The 22996-nt window shown below is 34.7% G+C and overlaps 1 protein-coding gene across 1 annotated transcript in view; it reads left to right on the top strand.

The window, feature by feature from the left end:
• Window positions 1–22996, top strand: part of LOC107289403 (ankyrin repeat and sterile alpha motif domain-containing protein 1B) — a 114292-nt gene that overhangs the window by 55816 nt on the left and 35480 nt on the right. The window contains exons 10-12 of the mRNA XM_015818158.1: window positions 3212–3377; window positions 5759–5895; window positions 11707–11887. Coding sequence (XP_015673644.1) covers window positions 3212–3377; window positions 5759–5895; window positions 11707–11887 — 484 coding nt within the window. The remainder of the gene's footprint in view (window positions 1–3211; window positions 3378–5758; window positions 5896–11706; window positions 11888–22996) is intronic.

The following is a 22996-nucleotide window of genomic DNA, read 5'->3' as shown; positions in this document are numbered from 1 at the left end:
GCTTGGTGAGAAGGTGACAACAGTTGGTGCAATTATTCACAAATGGAAGAAACACAAAATAACTGTCAATCTCCCTCGGTCTGGGGCTCCATGCAAGATCTCACCTTGTGGAGTTTCAATGATCATGAGAATGGTGAGGAATCAGCCCAGAACTACACAGGAGGATCTTGTCAATGATCTCAAGGCAACTGGGACCATAGTCCCCAAGAGAACAATTTGTAACACACTACGCCGTGAAGGACTGAAATCCTGCAACACCCATAAGGTCCCCCTGCTCAAGAAAGCACATTACAGGCCCGTCTGAAGTTTGCCAATGAACATCTGAATGATTCAGAGGAGAATTGGGTGAAAGTGTTGTGGTCAGGTGAGACCAAAATCGAGCTCTTTGGTATCAACTCAACTCGCCATTTTGGAGAAGGAATACTGCCTATGACCCCAAGAACACCATCCCCACCGTCAAACATGGAGGTGGAAACATTATACTTTGGGGGTGCTTTTCTGCTAAGAGGACAGGACAACTTCACCGCATCAAAGGACAATGGACGGGGCCATGTACCATCAAATCTTGGGTGAGAACCTCCTTCCCTCAGCCAGGGCATTGAAAATGGGTCGTGGATGGGTATTCCAGTATGGCAATGACCCAAAACACATGGCCAGAGCAACAAAGGAGTGGCTCAAGAAGAAGCACATTAAGGTCCTGGAGTGTCCTAGCCAGTCTCCAGACCTTAATCCCATAGAAAATCTGTGGAGGAAGCTGAATCTGGATTTTTTGTTGTTGTTATTCTATCTCTCACTGTTAAAATAAACCTACCATTAAATTATAGACTGATCATTTCTTTGTCAGTGGGCAAATAATTTCCCCCACCACTGTATATACCACTTCATGGTGCTTTATAGCCCTCTCTAAGCAGTTTACAGAGTCAGCATATTGCTCCCAACAATCTGGGTCCTGATTTTACTGACCTCAGAAGGATGGAAGGCTGAGACAACCTTGAGCCAATCAGAATTGAACTCCTAGTAGTCGGCAGAATTAGCCTGCAATACTGCATTCTAACCACTACGCCACCACAGCTCTTGGCATGGGAAGGGTTGTGAAGGAGTGTTGGGAGGGGTCTTGGGCCTTTTGCCCTTTTTCAGGTGAGAGACAGTAGGGTGGGGGCTTTGATTGGATTAAGGAGATGTGAGAATGCACTATTTTCTTCCTTCTCTCCTTGTATTTACATGCTGACAGCAGGGTGCTGATGGTGAGCTAAGTTGATGGAAAGTTGCAACTACATGAGCTAGGTGCCTGCTGGGTGTTGAGTGTTAGAGCTGGCCTTATTTGCTGGTAATGTGATGAGTATAATGGGGCCCTTGAGAGGGGAGGGGAAAGAATTGGGAATTATGGATATTGTTAGAGGGGAGAAGACAACCAGTGGTCTATTCCTATCTCTTGCAATATTTCTCTATGCCTATCATCACTGTGAGCTTACTATCAGGGAAAGCAGCTCTGCTGTTTGGTACCAATATCAGATTCTAGCCCCCCCCCCCTGCACAACTCTGATTACAGTCTACTATTGTTTTTTTATGTGCACTATTAATATGACACTTTTAATATTAAGTACATTTTTGGGAACTTTCTACTATTTCTAAGATAGAACTAGTTTCAATTATTTCTTGCCAAGTAACTGATATATGGTAACATATTTCTTTTCTTCAGATAGCTTTGGCATTTCAGATTAGTTTGTAGAATTTGAAAACTGAATCATCCCTAGTTGAGACTAAAATTAGACCAATGAATGTCAGAATTTGAGTTTCAATATATTACTCAATTATGAAACAACAATTAATATATTCTTGAAAATGCATTAAATCTCTTTTTCCAGCATGAATATGTAGGACAGTACAACCTTCTTTTGTGAAGAGTTTCATTTGTTCCAATATGATTTTTTTCAGAATTTGCAGCCTGAAAAATGATAGTGCCAAATTCATTCTGTTGAAGTTCTTTTCTTTCTCCTCTCATCCAACCCTATGCAAACCTTTCAAGATCATGCTTTAGCTGAGAAGCGGCAATCTTGCTAAAGACGGAAAGGAAAGTAGGATATAACTGTTCATTTTTCTCTTTTGCTATTATTATTAGTGAAAGTATTAGTATTATTATTTTGCTATTATTAATAGCAGAAGATGTAGAAAAGTGATCTATATTTCCAGATGCCCAGCTGATGATAAATCGGTTAAGTGGCAGATAAAGCCTTGTGAGGCTCTGAAAATTATATGAGCTAAAAAGAGAACATAACAACTTTAAATGGGCCATATAATTCTATATATATATAGAACATATAGAATTTCCATTTATATGAGCTAGGTATATAATAAGATAACTTTCTACATGGAAATAGAAAAAGTTCTGAAAGATTTGAAGACAATGTCCCTTACACATTCTCTAAGAAATGCAAAATGTCCATAGCTTGTTGAGGCAGTGATATTTGAATTGAATTGAACTGAATTGAATTAAATTTTATTTGGCCAAGTATGATTTGACACACAAGGAATGTATTTTCAATACAGAAACACTTACTTTATATGCAAAACAACAGAATCATCATTATCATCATCATCATCATCATCATCATCATCATCATCATCATCATTTCCTCAATAAAAGCGGGGAGTAAAGAAGATAATAAGAAAGATAAATAATGATACAACCACACTATATGGGTAATATACATAGACATTAGACAGCACTGTAAGAATTAGGTATTCAGCACAGTGATGGCACGGGGAAAAATATTTTTTGTGTGTCTAGTTGTTTTGGCATGCAATACCCTGTAGAGCTGTTCTGAGGGGAGGAGTTGAAACAGTTTATGTCCTAGATGTGAGGGGTCTTCACAGTTCTCCTTCTGACCCACACAATATACAGGTCTTTTATGGAAGGCAAGCTGGTTGCAATTGTTCTTTATTTACATATATATTTTTGCAAATAATAATGATTTAATAGTAATTTTTATTATTAAGATGCATTCGTGGATAGCGTTTTAAATACATTTTTGTTTCAAAGATGTATTTGAGGAGCTCTAAAAACTAACTTTAATCTTTAATCCTTATAATTGTTTTAATTGACTTTCAGGTAAGTATGATAGTGTTATATTGGTATGACCATTTTAAATAGTTTTATTTTCTGTCCTCTACAAGGGCAACTCTATTATATAATTCTATTTCTATTTTTCAGGAAGCCTTTCCAAAGAAGAGGAGTGCTACACTGGAAGCAGTGCCATCTGTTTCTTCAGAAACATTTCCTGTAGAAAATGAGAATGGTCTCTGTGATTTTCTTGATACAACAGTTACAAAGAAACCTTGTTCTTTAGAAATAACAAGAGGAGTTTCATCAAAAATAGGTGTTTTACTGGTTTTGATCTTATAAGTATTGCTGTTTGTGCTACCTACTTTTTTGTTGATACTATTAGCTGATTTTGAGAAATATGCAGGAACGTTATTACTTAATGCTTGTCTGTGCAGGAAGCACTAACAAGCATTAAGGACAGGTCCAGCTGAGTTGTATTTGCTAATAAATTTGGCATTTAGAGAGAAGGATATTTATTGTTCCAATTTCTCCAGACCATCTCCTTGTGAGAAAGAGTAAGCCACAACAAAAAGTTATATGGCTATCTAGTGCTGCTTTTAGCTGCCTAACCCGAGGCTGTTTTAGTGCTTAACAAATTCATGCCACTCCCAAATATGGTCCTAATATATATTTGAAACTAAAAGAGAGCATTCCTAGCTTTCTTGAGACACATATCAATCCAGTCAAAGTTGTATTAGCCCTCAGTGGATATCCAGCCAGATGTCTGCACCCTTTTGAAAGATTAACTTCCAAAAATATTTTATAGTTTTGAATTCCTGTGGAAAAAAGACTGGTTTCCATTTTCTTCCTCTCCAATACAGCTTGCAATGCTTTTTTTCTGTCAGCATTTCAGTTTCCATTGTTCTGTGATACCTTCATTCCTGTTTCTAGAACAGTCCAGACCAAAGTATATAAACTTTCAAGATTTTTTCCTGGGGTGAACAAATGAGGACCAATGAGGAGGTGACTGAATTTCAGTGTTTGACTACTATATATATGCTATTTTTTCCTCATATAATAAACTGTGCGTTAAGAGTAATCTTGACACTGTTCTGGATGTTTTCTTTATTTTTATTTTTTGCAATACTACTTTTTATAATTGTGATAGCTTCTCCTATTTCATATTTTAGAAGAATATAATTTGGGAAAGAAATGTCTTTTATTTATTTAAAATATGTATATAGCTGCTCATCTTGTACCAAACTCTGGAAGATTTATAAAATCACATCTATGTATAATGAAAATATTTAAACCAAAGTCATTAAAATTCAAAAATATTAAAACCAAAAACATAGTAAAAATTAGATGCAGTCTTTAACTGTATAATGGCATATAGGCCCAATTTATAAACTCCTTGCAGGTTCTGCTCTTAGATATTATCCAAAAATGTCAGTATAATTGAAACAGGTTTTTTCTACTACAGTAAATGAGAAAGCACTGATTTCTGAGCAATCACGTGTCATAATGCCTCAATATCAAGAAGGATAAAAGAATTGTACATACATAAAATCCAGCTGAAACTCATTTAAGTTTATTTATTTATTTATTTATTTATTTGATTTGTACCCCGCCCTTCTCCTTACCGGACTCAGGGCGGCTGACAGCCTTATAAAACCCATATTACAATAAATATCGATTTAAAACCAGATTAAAAGGAAATATTTGTAATGGCCTAATAATTAAAATTTCCCTTAAAAACCCCACTAAAATTCCCTAGGCCAATCCTACTTGTTGGAAAAGCCATGTCTAAGTTGTTATCCAGCATTCTAAATAGCTGTAGCTTGCAGGTAGTATTTAAGGACAGCCTCATGCATAGAATGCTGCAATAGTCCAAATGAGAATTAACAAGGACATGAGTGGAGTGAGCAAGAACTGCATCAAGGAGGATCTGCACAAAGTTCCTGCTCATTTGCCTATATGTATATACAAATTAAGTATGAATTAAGTATCTAAGTATATACAAATACTTAAAAAAAGCTTTTATGTATCTTAGTTTAGAGTCAGTAGTTACATCCAGGCTATATTCCTCTGTATAAAATTCCCACTTAAGATCATATCTAGAAAGTTAATTTGACTCTTATGTTCATTTGAATGGTGATAGTGATGATTTTTTAAAAGGTCATTAAATTGGCTGGTGGGGCAGTCCAGTCACCAATTCACATCCTGGTGAATGAGGTTGAGAAAGGTCCTAATGGATGAGCTATTTTTCCCACTAGTTAATTAATATCACTTGTTGGAACTTAGAAAGTCTTTAGTATATTTCTGCATTCTTATACAGAAGAACTATAATTTTTAACCATCTATCCATTTTTAAGCAGAATATCATACTAATATTACTAAATGCTAAATACTTTTCCCTGTCACACTTCCAGTTTCCCCTCTAGTCTTGACAAGCAACCTATGAACATAAAACCATTTCTGCACGTGAATAGTTTCCAGCATTGAAATGCTAAGCATTAGCTGTGATCAGTGACAGGCTTTGTAGAAAACAATAAATGAATATTTCAACCTGAATGCAAACAATATGGATTATAAATCTAATAATTATAACAAATTATAAAATACTGAATCATTTGTTTTTAAAGCCATTTCCTGTTTTCACAGTATATTCTGTGTAATAATGTATAATCACCAGAACACTATTTTTATTCATAGATAATGCACCTCAAGTAGCAATTACTGCACCAGGTACCGGTAACCATAGAAACAGTTCAACAGGGCCAACACCTGACTGCTCTCCTCCATCACCAGATACTGCACTGAAAAATATAGTAAAAGTTATAAGACCTCAGGTGAGTAGTCATAAATACATATTATTTCATTTGAGTTTATCTGATAATCTTTTTCTCTTTTAGGTTTCCAATATGAACATTGTAATATGGCTCATTTAAAGACTTTAAAATAAAATTCCTAAATATTGCAGATAGATGTATCTTGTTTAGATACGAAGACATGAATGTATATTATTATTTTAATGTTAAATACACTACACTTGTTTGTCTGACAAACAAGTTAACAGTTAAAGAACAGTCTAATCAGGGAACCACTAAGACCACTCCCACCAGTGCTGATAGGGCAAGCCACTAGTACATAAAATGAGAGCAAACCTCACTCCCTTCTAGTACTGATCATGTTACTTAGTTTGGTAACAAAACCTCTGTAATCAAACAATCAAGCTCAGAGAGCATCAAGGACTCCAAAGTTCAATACTGAGCTACAAAGATTTTCTTCTATTGGTATTTATAGACTTAATTTTAAATAAGTTTGAATTGAAAGTTTATCTAAGTTTTGTATTGCCTAATTTTTGATATACATTAGAATTATACTGAATATATATTTAAATTGCTTAGCATACTTCCCTTCTGCTTTTCTTTCTGCCATTTGTGGGTTTTTTTACCTCGTTGACCTAGGCCACATTTATCTCCATTGATATTCATTGAATCCTGCAAATTATATGGATGAGGTCACAGTGATATGTCATCATGAAGATATCATAAATCAGTAAACTGAATCACAGCCAACCAAATTAAATAGCAGTTGAAGTATAGAATCATAGGTTTGGAAGGGACCTACGAAGTCTTCTACTCCAAACCCAAGGCAGGAATCCTTATACTATCCCAGACAAATGTTTGTCCAAGAGAGTAATGTCCCAAACTATATTAAATGGAAGCAGGAAACAATTAAAAATGAATTAAAAGACACTGATCAGTTTAGAATATTAAACATTTGGTAAAATATGTTTCCCAAAGATAGTTTATTGTCATTAAATTTGTTTTTTTAAATAAACATATTTGTCTATATTGACATTGTTTGGTAGATATTAGAAGAGAGCTTGTGGGCAACAACACCTGGCATTCTGTGCCTGAGCAGCACAGAGCCCAGTTAATGTTCCCTTGCTCTCTTGGTTTCAGTGGAAGAATAAATCAGGTTTCAGTTCTTTATCTGGTGCTTTGCTTTTTTGTGCACGTGAATTACATATCATTTGTAGAATAAATTAAAATCAATTGGTTAATAAAACTGTAAAAAATTGTAGATTGGTTAGCTGGCCTGTGTAGAAACCATATATTATTTTAAATGCTTATTCCTGATTTGCACAAAATAATAAATCAGAAATCCAGCAAAGTGAAATCAGATCAATCATTTCTGTAGACTTGTTTTCATGTATACATATACAGTAACATTAAACTATGATTTGGAATTGTATACTTACTTTGGCAATTACATATTTAATTTTTAGTTTAATTTATTGCTTCTCCTCCAAATCAGTATCCAGTATTTGGACTTCTGGGGGTGGGGTATGGCAAACCAAAGATAGCTCCGCAAAAGCAGACCCAATGACCATGGCAAAGATCAAGGAACTAGTGAGTAGACTGATTCCTTGGAACTTTTCTAGAAAAGTAGAAGATGGGATGCCCCTCACATGTGCTCCAGATTTCTCCACCCTTTAAGGAGACCATAGGACAGTGGTTATCCATGGATTTGATCACTGGGAGATGACGGGAATAGCCATCTTGCTCTCAACCATGGCAGATCCTTTTAAAGTTTGCAAATCTTATTCTCTAATCACTTTCAGAAATGGCTTTCTAATAGCTTTATTAGAGACCTTCAGAATGATAAATTTGAAAAGTCTTTATTGGATAAGTTTATCTTCCACTCTGAATAAAAGAAAAAATAATTATAAACTTAAGAAAGCATTTGAAATAAATAAGAAAACTAAATAAGATTTTGATCAAAGAATGTTTTAAATGGACTAACAGGCTAGATAAATTTTCAGTTCTTACTTTTATTTTAAGATCTTAGAATTAACTATAAAAATAGCTTTTGGTAGGAAATAGATTTATTTTGGCTATTCTGGGTATTGTAAACCATAACAAAGATAAGTGATGATTTTAGAAACCAGATACTGGAGAGAAGTAAAGATTCTAAAGAGAAGAAAAAAATACAGGCTTACAAGGAATACAAAGACTGGACAGCCATTTGTCCGAAATGGTGTAGGGTTTCCTGCCTGAGCAGGGGGTTGGACTAGATGACCTCCAAGGTCCCTTCCAACTTTACTATATAATAATACTATAGTAATACTATTACTATTTATATAGTAATTACTATTGTATTAAAATTAATAATAAAATTACATAAAAAATTCAGTATCCAATGTTTATACTATTTGCTTTTATGCTATTTTACTGCAAAATTCCTTTTATTTGTATAAGATTTCTTATTACTCTCTTTGTAACAATTGTATAAGCCATATGTCTATCTGCACAGATATTTTCTCCATTGGCTGGCAAGCATAAAAATGAAGCATCAAAATTATTGTTAGAACAAGCTGTTATGAGATACATCTTTTAAGTGCTATTTTCAACATGGAATTGTTAACAGATGATGGAGAGCATTGAATAGCATGCTCTTTGATTAATTCTTTACTAAATCAATGTCTGGACTTAATTGAAGTCAGTGACAAGATTCCCACTGGATTCTCTTAGAGAACATTATTCAAGTATATCATTCAATATTTTTGAAAGAATAATGAATTAATGAAATAAGGACCTCACTATCAACCTTGAAGATTACTCGTTGTTTAAAAAATCAAATTATTTTGATACATATCCAATGCAGTAGGCTAGACTGAAGGGACACCATATAAGGAGAGACATGGAAGCACACACACACACACACACACACACACACAAACAGAGGTAGAGAATGCTTTTCTGCATTACTATGTTAAAATTTAGAGTGCTATACTGAAACTAAATGTGGGGGACAATTTTTCTTCCGAAAACAGTCCCTGGTGCCAGAAAGATTGGGGACTGCTGTTATATAGTGCAGGGGTCCCCAACCTCTGGACTGTGGACCAGTACTGGTCTGCAGCCTGTTGGAAACCAGACCACACAAGTAACGGGCGAGCAAGGAAAATACAACTGGTCTACAGACAATGTTGTTTTAAGTAAGAATGAAAAATGTATTGGAGATTATGAAGATGCTGAGAAATTAATGGAAGGGAGAACATATTTAAAAGCCAAAATAAAATTCAGGCAAAGTAGCAAGAAACCTGGGAAGAGTTTCAAACCATTAAAAAAGCTCTGTTTTAGACTCTCCTGGCTAATTAAGTCTGCCTGGGGGTATTGTGTAGTTAGACTCTGGTGGAGGTTAATTCCACAGTTGTTCTACTGCCCCTTAAGAAGACCTTGGTTTGCCTCCTTTTCAAAAAACCACTGCTGGATTCCACCATACTAAGCAACCTTTGTCTGGTGTCTAGTCTCCCTAGGGAAAGCTGTGAGAGGGTGGTTGAAGAGCAGCTTCAGCAGACCTTGAATGAAATGGGTTATTTGGCCCTTTTCAATCAGTACTAAGACCTGGGCATGGAATGGAGACATCATTGGCAGCACTTTTGGATGATCTATGGCACTAGCAGAATGGAGTATTGCATCTATCCTAGCTCTCAGGAGCCTCTAAGCAGCCTTTGATACCATTAACCATGGTATCTTTCTGGATTGGCTCCATGATTGTGAGTGGGAAGTACAGTATTGTACTAGTTTGCTTCCTTTCTGCAGGGCCAGTGCCTGTCGGTGTTTGCGAGTTAGAAGTCTTGCCTTTGGCCCATATTATGTGGGGTTCCATGGAGTTCAGTACTCTCTCCATACCTATCTAAAATGTACATGAAGTCCCTGGGTGAGTTCATTTGCTGTTGTAGGGTGAGGAATCATCAGTGTACTGATGATACCTAGCTGTATATCTCTTCCCCTGGCAAACTAAGCAGTGTTAAAGTCCTGCATCAGTGTCTGGAGACTGTGAGGATCTGAATGGGAAACAACAGGCTTCAGCTGAATCCTGACAAGGCTTTGGATTTTTGGGTCTTCTGGAATCTGGGAATTGGATGGGGTGACACTGCCTCAGACAGAGCTGACGCTTGTGAAGCAGTCAGAAGTCTTATTTAAGAGGGTGTTTGCACAACTTTATGTTGTGCACCAGTTGTGCCTCTTCCTGGAGCATAAAGCTCTACTTACAGTTACTCATACTCTGTTCAAATCCAGAATGGTTTACTGTAATGCATTCCACATAGGGCTGCCCTTGACGAGTATCCATAAGCTTCAATTTATGCAATATGCGGCTATTTAGACAGTTTTGTGTGTGCCCCAGGATGGCACATGTTACACTCTGTCTACAAATTGCATTGCAAATTGCATTTGCTTCCAGGTGCAATTCAAGATGCTGGTTTTAATCTTTGACTATGGTGAGCCTGCAAGGTGGCTATATGATGTGAAGTGACTGTTATTTTCCTGACATCTTGGGTTTTATATTTTCTTTTTCATCTGAGTATGTCATGGTTTTTTATTGCTATGATTCTATTGCCATTGCTGCCCAGAGTAATCTTTTGTGTGATGGGTGGCTATCTAAATCTGCTAAATAAATAAATAAATTGAATTCACAATAAGTGTGGGCTGAAAATTTCACTTGCAGTTTCCAAGATTATAAAGAATGACTAACATTAAGCATATGACAATGAAACCTTTTAATTTCAGGATCAATCAGAGTTTTAAGATGTGTTTGTTTAATACATATATACATACATGTTTTAATTTTTGTATTATCTTATTTTATGATAGATATTTTGTGGTTGATATTTTAATAAAATTATTGCTTTTTTATTGTTCCTTTTAATGTATTATTCTAGGCTTCTTCAGAATGAACAATTGAAAATAAACTTACATTAATTGTCAAACTATGGAATTTGTTGCCATTGATGTGGTTCTGTTGTTTGGTTGCTTTTCATTCACCATGATCCAATCATTTCATCCAAATTGTAAAGTTTTTATAACTGTGGTTGTTTTGGGTTATTGTGAGTTCATTTTATGTCATCAGTCATAATACTAGTAGTAACCTTGTCTTCTGTTAGCCTCTTTTTTAATTGCCTTCCAGTTTTCCAGGGACATGTATCTTCCTTACTTTCTTTTTAACTTTGTGTGTCCAAATTATTTAAGCATTAGCTTCATTATTAGTACTTCCACTGCAAATGTGGTTATAACTATCAATTCATTGTTTTAAAAATAAGATTGCTTTAAGTTATGGAAAAAACCCAATGTTTTATAGTTTTGATGGTTATATGCTACAGTTTGAATTGTAAGTTGAATGTGTTAAATATCCACTATCCAAGAAGAAACCGGATAATGCTGATTTATTTGGGTCATTGGCTGATCCCTGATCCATCAGGGATTTTCTTATGTTTATTTTCCCATGTTGTCTTTTAAAGTTTAGAACAATTTTGAAACTGCTAATATTAACCTTTCTTTTCATTACTGTATATAATTTCCAGTGCAACTTTGGTGATAGAAAATGGAATAGTTATTTTATAAATAAATATTTTGATACCTCCCAAGAGTTTGATATTTTTTAATTGGCATTCAGGTTGTTTTTGTAGAACAATGTATAATGCTACTTTGATTTTGTATTTCTGATTATAATACATTTCTTATTCTGGGTGCATTTAAAGAAGTTGGTAACATTTTTTAGCATCTGCTTTTAAAAACTGAATAGAGACAGTGAGCTGTATTTGTAAAAAAGAATAAAGTAGTGTCTACATTTTAATTAATTTATTTTTCCAGCCCAAGCAACGTACATCAATAGTATCAGCTTTTGAATTTCATCGATTAAATCAGAGCCATGACTATTTTGAAATCAACTCCTCTGTAAGATACGCAAGCTTTAATTCCAGCTCTCCAGTTAGTCCAGCCAACTGCTCCACTCTGTCTGTTGAGGACAGCATTGAAGAAAACAACATACCAGGTAAATGAAAGATTGAAGTTTAACACTATAGGTGCTATGAAAGCTAAAATCCAGACCAATACAGGTAGTCCTCATTTATCGATCACAATTGGAACAGGCAAGTGAAACTGCAACTGTCTTTTCTTTGCTTTGCAGACCTGCAGAAATAGTAAATTCAAGGATTGGTTGTAAAGTTTTGCATCATTGTCATAAATTCAAACAGTCATTGAACAAAGAAGTCACAAACAAGAACTACCTATTTTATATAAGAAATTAAGTAGTACATTTAATTTCTCTAACACTCATAGTTAAATATTTTATATGGCTTAAAAATTAACTAAGTATATATACAAACACATATATCGAAGTTTTATTCTTAACAGTTATTTGTTTTTAATTCTTGCTGTATAAGTTGTCTGAAAATATCTACCAATAGTATTTTAAAAATTTGTTTGATAAAATCCCTCATCGTCTGGAGGCTTTCCATTAATCATTCATCAGTGCTAATTCATTTGAATTAGAATGAGAAGTAAACATTTCTTAAGTCTTACATTCTTTTCTATGCATAATGAAAACGCCTTTTCCAAAAATAATATTCAAAATGTGTATATTTGCATATCACCCTTGTCTTAGATTTATTTCCTTCACCATTTTTGCCTCCTCACAATGCTTAGTATTTTTCATAAGCCAACCTCCACCTGACCAGTGAGGGAATGCAAAAATTGGTATCTGACTGGAGGATAAAATTCCTTGCAGCATTTACTGTACTAGGGTCATGATAGCCAAAGATCAGCAGGGTAAGAGTGTATTTGTAAAATGAAAGGTTGTTGAAATATGAAGAATTTGGCTTATCCCACTGCCAGAAAATATGTTGCATGAAAAATTGGACTAAATAATTCTAGTGAAGAGCAAATAGTTCTAACTGAATGAGGAGTCTGATTTAACAGATTATAAACGTGGTGTCATTAGTTTGTATTATGTCTAACTTTAATTTACATCCTTAGTTCTAAATCTTGGTTACAGTAGCTGCCTCATCCTCTTCTTTTCTATACTGATTTCATTTTGTATTCCATCCAGCAGAAAAAAATTACATTATATTTGTGCTTTAATAAACTTGTTTATATTAGCTCTATCATCAAGTCTGCAAAGTCCTCTTCCTTATCCTCCATTATGTTTTGAAATCTTAAAAAATAAGATGCCTTTTCCATTTCCAAAACTGCCATTGAATCTTCCAATTCTCTATTTGCCTGCACTAACCTCTGATTTTCATCTTTTATTTCTTCCATCTTCTGATCAGTCTCTACTGACTTGTCTTCTATTTTCTGAATTCTTTGTTCATTCTTTATAACCATCTGTCAGAAGCTTTCTAATTGAGAGTTTATGTTATGAATTTTTTGATTCGTTTCATCAAAATTGTCTTTTGTCTCTTCATGATTTTTCCTTGTATCTTCTTTGTGAGAGGAGATTGCCTCTTGGATTGCTTGTAATGCCGCTTGCATCTCCTTCTGAAAGTTGTTAGATTTTTCTTGTTGAAGCATTGATTCAATTGATCTCTGATACACAGGGCTTGCAGAGGTGGAGGATGGGGCTGAGGGTGTTTTTTTGCCAGTTTTAGCTAAATTTGAAACACTCATTTTTGTTTCCACCCCCCAAATCTTTTATCAGCTCTAATACTTTTCCCAAATGCCCATCTTATACAAAACCATTAATCTTATATTCAGTACCACAATATATCATTCAAATTTGTCTTAAATAACTCTTATAGTTCTTGTCTATAATCTCTGTAATCCAATAAACTCCCTGAAAGAAAAGGGAGGGGAAAAAAAGATTTGTAATCCACTTCTGTTTGTGAGGCTCACTTCCAGAGCAGTTGCCCCAAAGTATTATTATAAAGTATTATAACTTCCCAGACTTTTTCCAACATTAAGTCTCTCTGCTGTGTCCAAATTAATTTTATAGTCTTCTCTATTTCCCCCCAAGAAAGCTTAAACCACTGCTTTTATTCTGGGAGAAGGGGTTAAAAAAAGGAACCCCCCTTTAGTTCTGGGAGTTTCCTTGCTTTCAGGTCACTTCCCCCCCCCCAAGAACAGGTTTTAAAATTGTAGAGGAAGGAAAATAATCTCGCCCAGATTCAAACATGTTGCTTGCACTTGTTAGATGCCGCTTTTTTCTTCGAAGGTCAGCAGTCTGGGTGTGGCCAGTCTTTCTCCTGTTGGTTCTGAGGGCTTCCTTGGATCAAGTGGGTCAACCGCTGTCTCCCCGCGATCTATAAGGGTCCCCTCTTACTTTGTCGCCTCTCCGGGCCAACTTTAGGCCCTTTTCGGGTCCCCAGCAGGAAGAAATCAGCGCAGGAGGCAGAGCCCTGCTTCCCTACATCTGTCTTTCCGTGACGTCAAAACCGAAACTGGAGCAAATAGGGGAAAGACATACAAGACAAAATGAATGCAAGGCTTTGTCTTCTAAACCCAGTTAAAAGAATTCTGGTCATGATTGAGATGAAGGGTCCAGGATTTAGGAATTTTTCTTAATTTACCATAAGACATTAAGTACATTCCTGGAGATGGAACGTAATTCAGGATTTATCAGTTTATTAGAAAATCTATTTTAAAACTTAAGTGGTAAGCCTGGAAATGAAATGGAATACTGTAATTTAAAAATAAATTGTGGTTTTTGCATATTAATCTTAGCTGCAAAATGCATTCTCTTGGGGAATGTGTTGCCTTCTCCTACCTTTTAGGAAATTGCTCTGATCATGTGTTGAATGTTCAATGAATATATTATATATATTTAATGTATTTGTTTTTAATTTCATTTTTTTTACTTATTTGTGTGTGTGTATGTTTCATATTACAAGCCACATAAAATATTTTATGCTAACAGAAAGGCAACAGGAAATCAAGTAAACAAATATATAAAAGTACTGTGGTGAAAACTGAAGGAGAGGAGGCACCTCTAGGGAGAGAAAAGAGACATTCCAGCATGGAGTTGATTTTGGGGGGAAATCTCTGATATCAAACCTTTAGGACTATATTTGCCTTTTCCCAAGGGAAGACAGTCAGTTTGGCAAGATTCTTGTAAATAATGTTCAACAGTAAAGGAATTGTTTGGCTTTTCACAGGTTTGTTCTGGTTGCTTGTGCCTGACAAGTACCGTATATTTGTTTAAATGCATTTAAAAATACCCAAATTTACTCTTATCCAGTGACTTCCAGGACCTATGTAATGCTGTAACTGGTCTTTTGTCTAAACTACATTTCACACAAACATAAGACAGTTTTACTGATTACCAGATCATTTACACACTGCATTCTGTGAAGTAGAGTCTATCAATAAAGTGTTACATTTCTGGCCTGAATGTCTGACAGACTATTTCAGTAAGAAGCATAATAATTTTATAGACTTTACAAACACCTTTAAGTATTAAATTACTGTCAGCACCTGTGAGTACAGTATATTAAACATTTGGTAAGGTCTAATAAAACTTATTATTGCTTATCCGGTGCAGTCCTTGTTACTCTCTGAGTTTGGTTGCTTGCAGACATTTCATTACCTAACTAGGTAACATCTTCTAGAAGGAAGTTTATATACAGTAGCTTGTCCTGTCAGTATTGATAGGGCTGTTGTTTTCTCCTTGCTAGTTCCTTGATTAGGTTGTTGTTTACTGTTTCATTGTGAGTTTGTCTTAATCCTGATGTTAAGTTCTGATTATCTAGGTACTGATTGCTGGTGAGGAGGTATTCTGTCTTATTGTTTCTTTTTTAGCTTTCTTATTGTTTTTGAATGCTGTTTAAATGTTGCTCATTGTGCCTGTTGTTGGCTAATTTGTTTGAGGGTCAAACTTCCAGGAACTCTCTACTGTTTAGGATGCTCACAGTGTTCCAGTTGAAACTATGGCTAGTACTACCCATTTATTGTGAAATTAAGGAGTTTTCATTGGATCTTGAATGTTGATGTTTTGGACGGCTTTGGTTGGTTTCTGGTGCTGGGTGGTTATAATAGTCTTTTGGTTCTTTTTAAGATGATTTTGATGTATGAAGTTATCCTTTTTGTAGCTTGTGCTTGTTGTGCTGTAGTGAGTTGAATGGACAGGCATTTTCTGATAAAGTTGTGTGGGTAACCATTTTTTTGGAAGGTGTTGTATAGGAAATTGCTTCCTTTTTCTAGTGTTATGGATTGCTGCAGTGCCTGAATAATATTCTTACACAGTTCCTCTTATAGAAAATTGAGTTGTGATTTTGGTAGTAGAGCACTTGGTTCATGTGGGTAGTTTTACCATAGATGTGGGGAATTTTACACTAGAGAGATGTAGAATAGAAGATTTGCTGGTACTTCCTCTGCTGATAGAAATATCCAGGAAGGGTAGTGTGTTGTTGCTTTCTTCTTCCCTTATGAATTTTATGCCTTTGAAGATGTTGGTTGTTTCATGTGTCTTCTCTAGTTATTACTTTTATATTATGACAAAGGTGTTGTCTACATTCCGGATCCATACTTTTGGTTGTATGCATAGGGGTGCTATAATTTCTAGATTTGCATTACAGTCTCTTGTTATAAGTCCTGAGTCTATTCTCAAGAGTTCAGAGTCTATCCTCACTAGATTTAAATTCAATCTTGAAGAAGCTGCTGGTTAAAAGATATATATGTGTAGCACATAACATATAAGTGTAAATGACGCAACTGGAGAATCTGTAAAAATAAGAATTCTAAGTACTGACCACTTGAAGAAATGAATATATGCATTCTATAAAATATTACTTCCCTTAATTACAAGTGCCTCATTTCCTTTTCGTTTTTTTTAAAGAAGCAAGCTGTTCATTTTATTTCTGTTCTCAATTTCCATCTAATCAAGGTTCTGCACTGATTTATTTAATACTAACACAAAGTTTTAATTCTTCAGTTGCTACATTATCTATCATATACTCATCAATCTCAGTGATTCTTAGTTTTTTACATATGCTTGATATTTTTCATGAAATTGTATATATAGAGAAGATATTCCTAATAGTTTTAAAAACAGTAAAACAATTTTGATTATATAATCACACTTTTTTAAAAAAAACTAAGAATATTTTGAAATATTGTTAATAAGGTTTTTTTTACCTGTGCTTTCATACTGTACTTCAGTTGGGCTCTTCTGAGACTTAACAGAATAAAATCTTTAACTTCATCAAACAATAACTTCTTTGAAATTGTTGAATTAAAAACCTAAAGTGCTTTGGGACTTTAGAATTCAAGCACCTGCCACGTACAACCGAGACTTAATAACCTTTCATAAGAAGGACAAAAAATTGTATAATGGATGGGGCATTATACCTGGTGATATAAAATAGAAGAGAAAAAACTGGAGAAGATAACAAAAGCAAAGATCTGCAAATACAAGTAGAATGACTCAGCCAAAAGAAAACAAAGGTAGTACCAATAATAAGGGGCACCTTGGTGCAATTCCCAAACAACTGGAGCACCACTTGAACACCATTGAAACTTTGACAAAAATAATCATCAATCAATTGCAAAAGGCACCTTTACTTCAAACAGCTAACATCCTGTGAAGGATAGCTTTAACACCATCAAACAAGAACATCTCAGGTCCTTGGGAAGGACTCGACAGGTGAACAAAAATGCCAAATCCAGTCTAAACATCTGGCTGACTGCAATGAACTATAATAATAATAATAATAATAATAATAATAATAATAATAATAATAATAATAATAATAATAATAATAATAATACACAGCTGGAATTACTAACTGGACAGAAGCTGAACTGGACAGTTTGGATCAAAGCTAATGACTATTCACTATGCATTACATCTCCGCAATAATATTGATAGATTATACCTTCTCTGCAGAAATGGATACATTCAAGTCAAATGAGCTGTCAAAAAAGAAAAGCACATATTAGCTGATCACATAAAAAATGATCAAAAACAAGCACTAATGCAAATTAAAAATTGGAACTTATATATGTGCAGGAAACAAAACATGAATATTTGAAATAATGTAGTAAAAATAACAGAATTTGGGCAAGGAAGAGCATTACATGGTCAATTTCCTTTAAAAAATGAGGGAAAAGTGGATAAAGGCAAAACCTGGCAATAGCTTACAAATGAATCATTAAAAAAGAAAAAGAAATGAAAGGCTTCATTTTGAGTGCTCAAGAGCATATTATTTAAACTAATGCAATCAAGGCCAGAACTGAAAAATTGTCAAATGATTTAAAGTGTGGATTGTGCAAAAAAGATGGAAGAAACAGTAGCTCATATACTCAGCTCATGCAAGAAGATTGCACAAACTGATTATAAACAATGATATAATACATTCACCAAAATGATTCACTGGAATATCTGTAAAATTACCATGTGCTAGTAATGAAAAATCGGTGGAATATAGTTGAAATAGTAGTTGAAAATTAGCATGTTAAAATATTGTGGGACTTCTGAATACAAACTGTTAAAAGTATTGGCTCACAATATACCAGATTTAATTGTGGTTGAGAAGAAGAAAATGTATATAATTGATGTGCTGATACCAGGGGATAGTAGAATTGAAGACAAAGAATTGGAGATCAGAAAAAAACTAGATCTGAAAATTGAAATTTGAAGATCACGGCATAAACTGGCCATGGAGATCCCAGTGCAGGTGCCATACCCAAATATTTTTGTATGAGTTTTGCACTTAGAAAATCTCTGCATTGACACATTTTCCATCTGTCAGTTACAAAAACCACATGCTTGAATATGCACATATATTATGCCAATATATTACAAAATCCTAAATTCTTAGGAAGAACTCAAGGAATATCAAGCCAATACCAGCTAAAGAGATGGCAGCTGTGATTTCACATTATTGTGAAATAATATAATAAACATTTCTGCGTTTATTATTCATAAAACTGTCATGAGGATCTGTGATACAAACCTTTTCATGTGAATTTGGCAATTCATTAGTTCACTGTCAGATACCTATTCCCTGTCCCATTGGGATATGAGGAGAATGCCTTTTATTAGTAATACTTTAGTTACATAATTTCCTTTTGAATTGTTTTGTTGGCTCTTTAAAGAGTTTTTGGCAATTGGTGAACTCTTTATTATTTTGTTAGAAAATCAAGTCATTGTAAACTACTCTCATCTGAGCAGATAATTTTAATAGTCTGTTGAATGCACATCCCCTCTCTCAATATATACTTTGTAATATATTTTATTGTGTAAAAAGATTTGGTGTACCTTTAACAACAGAAAAGCAGTAAATAAATAATAGATGGCAAGGGTCTCTGAAAGAAAGTTTAAGCATTGTTTAAATCAGATCAATTTGAGGAAGAAGAGGAATAGGAAATATCAGAAGTACTTAAATGATACAAAAATGAAAACTACATTTATTCTATAAACTGAAAATATTTACTATAACACCCTAGGCAAACAAAATTATTTTATTATGGAATAAATATTCCAAACTTGTAATATTTTCAATAATATCTTTTTCTATAAAGAATATACAATCATTTTTAATAGCTGCATATAAAGTAATCCTTAAATAGATTAATAGGGAAACAAATTTTTGAAGTAATCTTGATTGATGGAGCTGAATAATTTTATGTAGGCTTTATTTTGAATGTAATGCTTTAAGGAAATTTGCTTTAAATCATTTAGGTGAGTAGTGTTTTTAGAATTGGGTTTGATGTCTCAGTGCCATAATTAAAAACATAACACAATTATTCTAATGGCTGATGGATCAATGATAGTTTTTTAAAGAGTAAGAGAAAAAGATTTAGAGCAGGGGTGTCAAACTGCCGGCCCGTGGGCCGGATGCGTCATGCCAAAACCACACCCACCCCATTGCTGGCAATGGAAAAAAAGTCGCAATACATTGCGACACATCACATGACATTGCAAGTTTGACACCTTGATTTAGAAAGAGAAATATTTAGCCTCAAATCTTTTAGAAACTGTTTAAAAAATAAAAATAGAAATACAACATTATGGATGAATATGGAATAAAGTTTCTACAAATTAATTAAGACACACTGAATGGCATATTATAAATATGCAAGAATGTAACTAAATAATTGTAAAATATTTTTAATGTAAAAATTCTGTAAAAAAATAAATACCAAGAATTTTAATCAGTATCAGTATGATTCTTGCTAGCACAATGTAATTCATATGAAATTCAAAACGGGTTTTTATGTCAAATAAAATAAAATAAACCGGTGAAAATAACATTATTATTGCTTAATAGTAGGATATATATATAGCTATAATTGTATGTATATAATCTATATAATGAAAGTTGTAACTTAATGTACTGTACTTCAATGACAAAGAAACAAACAACTTCCTGTTACCTGGAGAAAGAGTAGGAAGGAAATATTTGAAGGTAATTTAACCTAACTGTTGAAGAAAATAATTACAGCTCTGAAACAGATTTATTTTTATTGCTAAAAATGTATATAAAATTGCAAAGAGCAATGTAATATTGTAATAATATGTGGTTCTAGTCAATGAATAGCAGAAAGATGAAGCCTTACATGGCAAGGAAGAATCAAAACTAACAGAAGCAGGCATTATTTGGAGAGTGATACCTTCTGCTAGAGCAAGCACGGTTTAACTGAAAATCTCAGTTAAAAAGCATTCTACTTTTATGTTTTTATTGTTGTGATTCCATTACCCTCCATTTTGCTGCTATTCTTAATGTTGCTACAATGGGCATGACTGTAGAAAATATTCCACTTCAGCCGCTAAATGTAATTTAGTTTTTCAGCTGCTTGAAAATTTCCATTGTGTGCACTGAAAATTAGTCTCTACCTGCATATCTTTTTATATCTTTATTTTTGGCTTTCTTTTCTTTCATGACATGAAAAGTGGACTAGTGAAAAATAAACATACATAGGCAGGAAAACAATTCCTTTCTAATAGACACAGTGTGAATTCTCCAAATAGTAATACCCCAATGTGTCCATCTATTGAGGATATAACATGCAACAGTGGAACAGATTGCTTCTCCCTTTCATCCTGCACAAAGTCTAATGAGCAATTAGAATGGTAAACACATTACCACCTGATGTGGTGCAAGAAATAAAATAGGTAAAACTGCAAGATTGTAACCATGTTTGTTTGAAAGGCAGCTCCACTGAAGCAACTATACAAGGTGCAATTATGGATTTGCTTTTAGCAAATTATTAGTGGAAATGATAGTAATACTTTAGAGTATTTTATTTATTGTTATTAATTGAATAATTAATCCAATAATCCAAAAGTTACATATCTAGTCCTCTTGCATGCTGTAGGGAATAATCAGCCTTTTTTTCTTTCAAAATTGGATATTAATAATAATAATAATAATAGTAAAGTTGGAAGGGACCTTGAAGGTCATCTAGTCCAACCCCCTGCTCAGGCAGGAAACCCTATACCATTTCGGGCAAATGGCTGTCCAGTCTCTTCTTAAAAACTTCCAGTGTTGGAGCATTCACCGCTTCTGGAGGCAGGTTGTTCCACTGGTTAATTGTTCTCACTGTCAGGAAGTNGCAACCCCTGAGATATTGGAACACTGCTATCATGTCCCCCCTCGTCCTTCTCTTCGTTAAACTAGACATACCCAATTCCAGCAGCCGTTCCTTATATGCTTTAGCCTCCAGTCCCCTAATCATCTTTGTTGCTCTTCTCTGTACTCTTTCTAAAGTCTCAACATCTTTTTTACATCGCGGTGACCAAAACTGGATGCAGAACATAATGGATGTACAGTGAGGAAAAAAAAAATGTGATGCCCTGCTGATTTTGTATGTTTGCCCAGTCTATAATTGTAATGGTAGGTTTATTTTAACAGTGAGAGATAGAATAACAACAAAAAAATCCAGAAAAATGCATTTCAAAAAAGTACATGTACAGGCCTGTCTGAAGTTTGCCAGTGAACATCTGAATGATTCAGAGGAGAACTGAGTGAAAGTGTTGTGGTCAGCTGAGACCAAAATCAAACTTTTTGGCATCAATTCAACTTGCCGTGTTTGGAGGAGGAGGAATGCTGCCCATGACCCCAAGAACACCATCCCCACCGTCAAACATGGAGGTGGAAACATTATGTTTTGGGGGTGTTTTTCTGCTAAGGGGACAGGACAATTTCACCGTATCAAAGGGACGATGGACAGGGCCATGTAACGTCAAATCTTGGGTGAGAACCTCCTTCCCTCAGCCAGGGCATTGAAAATGGGTCGTGGATGAGTATTCCAGTATGACAATGACCCAAAATATACAGCCAAGGCAACAAAGGAATGGCTCAAGAAGAAGCACATTAAGGTCCTGGAGTGTCCTAGCCAGTCTCCAGACCTTAATCCCATAGAAAATCTGTGGATGGAGCTGAAGGTTTGAGCTGTCAAACATCAGCCTCAAAATCTTAATGACATGGAGAGGATCTGCAAAGAGAAGTGGGACAAAATCCCTCCTGAGATGTGTGCAAACCTGGTGGCCAACTACAGGAAACGTCTGACCTCTGTGATTGCCAACAAGGATTTTGCCACCAAGTATTAAGTCATGCTTTGTGAAGGGGTCAAATACTTATTTCACTCATTACAATGCAAATCAATTTATAACTTTTTTGAGATGCGTTTTTCTGGATTTTTTTTTTGTTATTCTGTCTCTCACTGTTAAAATAAACCTACCATTACAATTATAGACTGATCATTTCTTTGTCAGTGGGCAAACCTACAAATCAGCACGGGATCAAATAATTTTTTCCTCACTGTAGTTATTTCAGAACAGAAATTATTTTGATTATTATTGAACAGATGCTTATTTCAAGTAAAGTAGAATGAACTAAATATTTTTCTTTGCCAGCCATCTGCTTTATTGGGCAGATTATGCTATGTTCACAAAAGCCAACCTGTAATTAAGGATGGTCACACAAAGAAAATAGATAAAAGTTTTCCTATAAATATTTTGTTTAACAAAATATAGTATCATGGAAGGGACTGGTTTTCCAGTCCAAACCTCTACTCAAGGCAGGAACCTTATACCGTCCCAGGCAAATGGTTGTCCCACCTATTTTTGAAACTTCCAGTGATGGAGCACCCACAACTCCAGGAGGCAAGCTGTTCCATTGATTAATTGTTCTCACTGTCAGAAAATATCTCCTTACTTCTGGGC

The sequence above is a fragment of the Protobothrops mucrosquamatus genome, unplaced genomic scaffold (genome assembly GCF_001527695.2).
Source record: "Protobothrops mucrosquamatus isolate PMUCROS unplaced genomic scaffold, P.Mucros_1.0 scaffold687, whole genome shotgun sequence".
Taxonomy (NCBI): domain Eukaryota; kingdom Metazoa; phylum Chordata; class Lepidosauria; order Squamata; family Viperidae; genus Protobothrops; species Protobothrops mucrosquamatus.
The sequence above is the reverse complement of the archived record's forward strand: the minus strand, read 5'-3'. Positions and strand labels throughout refer to the sequence as shown.